At 40.0% G+C, this 3,592-nt stretch overlaps 1 protein-coding gene across 1 annotated transcript; it reads right to left on the minus strand.

Moving 5' to 3' along the window:
- Positions 1–2,410: 2,410 nt before the first annotated feature.
- LOC122359354 (olfactory receptor 52D1-like) lies at positions 2,411–3,349 on the minus strand. The gene has a single exon (XM_043259648.1). It carries the CDS (start codon positions 3,347–3,349, stop codon positions 2,411–2,413), a length of 939 nt encoding a protein of 312 aa, XP_043115583.1.
- Between the last annotated feature and the right edge of the window lie 243 nt (positions 3,350–3,592).

Genomic DNA, 3,592 nt, shown 5'->3' on the forward strand with positions numbered 1-3,592 from the left:
ACACTGGACCAGATGGTTCAGTGACAAGAGCACTAGAGAGGTTGAGAACATTATCAACGGAGATGAAAGAACACTCAGGGATTAATAATCCATTGGATGATGTGTTCACAAAATGGTTTAGTACCTGGAAGAGTATGTTTATTTCTTTGTTTTCCTTAATTGCAGTATTTTTGGGAATAGTAATTACTTGTGGATGTTGTTGTGTACCATGTATCAGATCTTTGTGTAACAGATTAATTAAGCCTGCGTCTCGAGCGCTCCCTCCACATGCCGTCGATGGATCCCAGCAGCCCCTGCGCTCACCATCTGGAGCTCGCCACGGGTCTGCCGGTCTCCATCGCCGTCGTCCTAGCTCCCTCCTCTCCACCGTGGTCCGTCAGTCCACCAGCTCCACTAGGCTCCATCGTCCCTCCGGCTCCGCCTTGGTCAGTCGTCGCCGTCCATCCGTCGCCTCAGGATTCTCTCTCTCCGGCTTCACCTCGTCCCTCCAACCCTCCGGTTCTGTCAGGCTTCTCCTTCCCTCCGGCTCCACCTCAGTCCTCTGTCGCTCTGGTTCCACCGCGTCCTTCCCGGCCCCCCTCTCCTCATCGGTCGCCGAAGCCTGCGGCATCGCCTAGGACCTCCAGCGCCTCGGCGTCACCCTGGCTTTTTGGCTCTCAGCCTCCGCCTCAGTCTCCTTCATCACCTGCTCCGTTGGTCGGCCCCATGGAGTCGATGGCCGCTCCTCCTCCATGGCTCCTCCCCCCGTCGGCTACACCGTGGACCATCATGGCTGGGCTCTGGATCTCCTCCTGCTCCGGACTCCTTCTGTCTCCTCCCTGGCTCCTCCCGCCTTCTGCACCTCCCTGGACTCCTGTCTGCCTACACCCTCTTGGGGGCCGTCCTCCACCGGAACCTCCTCCCAAGCTCCTGTTTGTTTTGTTTTTTCGGTGCGAGGACGCACCTTCCGGGAGGGGGGGCGATATGTCACGTCTCTGGACTTTGTCTCATGCCACGTGCTCTGTGTGCCCTGCCTTTACTTCGTGTTAATTGTATAATTGTCTTCATCTGCTCCCTGTTAATTTAGTCAATTTCCTTGTGTATTTAGTCCTGTGTGTTTTGAGTTCACGTTGTCCGATCATCGATGTCCTTACGTGGTTTTTGTCCTGCCTGCCTGCCTGCCTGCCTGCCTGTTTATATGTATTTTGCCCATTGAGAAGATTAAATCTGTTTAAGTTTATTTTACCTCTCGAGTGCTCCTTGCGTCAAACCACAATCGTGACAGATGTACTGGAGGCCCAAAGATATCAATGTTTGTGGAAAGCAATTATCTGGCCTAGCTCAATATTCTTCCGGCTGTTTAATGGATTTCATATGTACCAGCTATGCCTACATTAATGTATGGTCAAATCCCATACAACCCCCACAAATCCCCACTGACTAGAGATGACCCAGGGTAACAAACCCAATTTGCAAATGCAAGCTCCTGAGACTGAGACAAAAGTCAGTATGTCTGTGTAATTTGAAATGCAGGTTTTGTGCATGAGCATCTGATTTTGTAATACAATCTGTGTTGTGTATATATTTCTCCAATCAAAAAAAAAAATGGATATGATGGAGTCATTACACCAATGTTGTCCCCATACATTTTGTGCATGTGCAGGGTGACAAAGGCTGAATTGAAAAAGAATACATTCGACACAGTATAATCTTTGAATTGTGGCTTGTTTGTGAACAAATTTGTGGTAAAATAAAGTGAACAAAGGTCCAAGTTCTTACTAACACAGTCTGGCACTTCACTGAAAATAAATTAATTAAATAAAATGTAACGTTTGATATCTGAAGAAAGTGTAGAATTAATTTGTACTCATAAATTATTAGTATTTTTAATTAAAAAAATGACAAAATCAAGTAACACATTAAATAAAACATAGAAAAGAACAAATAATGAAAAATATGTTCAGAAGAAGAAACATCAGCCAATGTGTTTGTCAAAAAAAGAAATAGAAATATTTTCCAAATTACAAATACTTTCCAAGTTACACAAATAAACATTTTTCTAAATTGTTCATATAGACTTTTAAGGTACAGAGTCTAATTTACCTCTGCTACAAATTTTTGGATTGTGGTGGAAACCTGAGCACCTGAAAAAGCCCACACATGCTGAGAACATGCAAACTCTTCTTGTGAGTGTCAATGATGTAAAATATTAAATTTAACTATTCCTATAAATTACATTTTGAAAGTTTAGTTAAATAATTGAATGACAGGCAAAGCAGAATCATAATAAAATAGATTCATGTAAAAGGTAAATTACTGTATGACTTATCTGAGTATAATATGCTTGAATATATACATATTTAATTGTTCATATTGATACAATTCACAATACACTGAAATGCCACAATGACATTTCTTCAAACAGTTTTGTTTATGTAATACCTACTTTTGATGCAACTAGATTTTTACACACTTGCCTGATATTTTTAAGTCTCATTCCATACAGAATAGGGTTAAGCACTGGCTGACACATCAAGAAATAGACTGAAACGATTACACGTAACAAAGCTGGCATTCTGATATTATCAAACCTGCTTTGGATTGTTTCAAAAAAGCAGCCCAAAGAAAAGTTTAAAAGAGATATGATGTGTGGTGCACAGGTGCTTAGAGCCTTCTGTTTAGCTTCTTTAGTAGAACTCAAACATATTTTTAGAATTCTTGTATATGAATAAATGATTAGCATCAGTGGGATCAATGCTGTCATCACGATAACATAAAGGCCGTAAGTGTTATTCAAAGTGGTTTTCGAACAAGCAAGTTTCACGAGCATATAATTGTCGCACCATACTTTTTCAATAATGTTTCCACAGAGTTGCAATTTAAAATTAAAACATAAAAGAATGAAAAATTGAACAAAGCAGTATGACCACACCAATACAATTAACACACCCACCCTAAAAGGGGTCATGATTCTGTTATACTGCAATGGATAACAGATCGACACATATCTATCAAAAGACATAACTGCTAAATTACAAAATTCTATCATTTCATATGTATACAAGCAAAATATCTGCAGGTAACAATAAATGAGAGAAATTTCATTGCTATTCCAAATAAGATTAACTTGAAGGGAAGGAAATAAAGCTGTGCTGCCATACAATTCATTAACAAACAGACTACAGAGAAAAACATACATTGGTTTATGAAGGGCTTTTGCTGAACAGATGACACCAATCAGAAAGCTATTGGCAAACAGGATTGTTGAATACAGAACCGTTATCACAGCAAACAAGAAGTACTTCATCTTGAATTCCAAATTAAGATATCCAGTCAGCCTGATGGATGTAAAATTTGTACCATTTTCCATATTATTTGTTTGCTGTTCAGAAAAACAGATTGCAGAAAATTGTATACTGTATGTTTTCCTCACTAATGTATTCCATGCGTCTTTTAGGCAATTAATAAATAAAAAAACTTCTTTACTGATGAGATGTTTTATATAGAGCAGACTGTCAATGGAAAAAAAAATTAAAAGGTCATGGAAAAACCTACAACGAATTATGTTTTGCTGGTGAAACATCTGCATTTATAATACAGGACACAGACACAA

The sequence above is a fragment of the Puntigrus tetrazona genome, chromosome 15, assembly GCF_018831695.1.
Source record: "Puntigrus tetrazona isolate hp1 chromosome 15, ASM1883169v1, whole genome shotgun sequence".
NCBI lineage: Eukaryota > Metazoa > Chordata > Actinopteri > Cypriniformes > Cyprinidae > Puntigrus > Puntigrus tetrazona.

What these genes read in the sequence shown, in the direction of transcription:
- LOC122359354 (XM_043259648.1), bottom strand. Translation starts at nt 3,349, where the DNA reads ATGGAAAATGGTACAAATTTTACATCCATCAGGCTGACTGGATATCTT.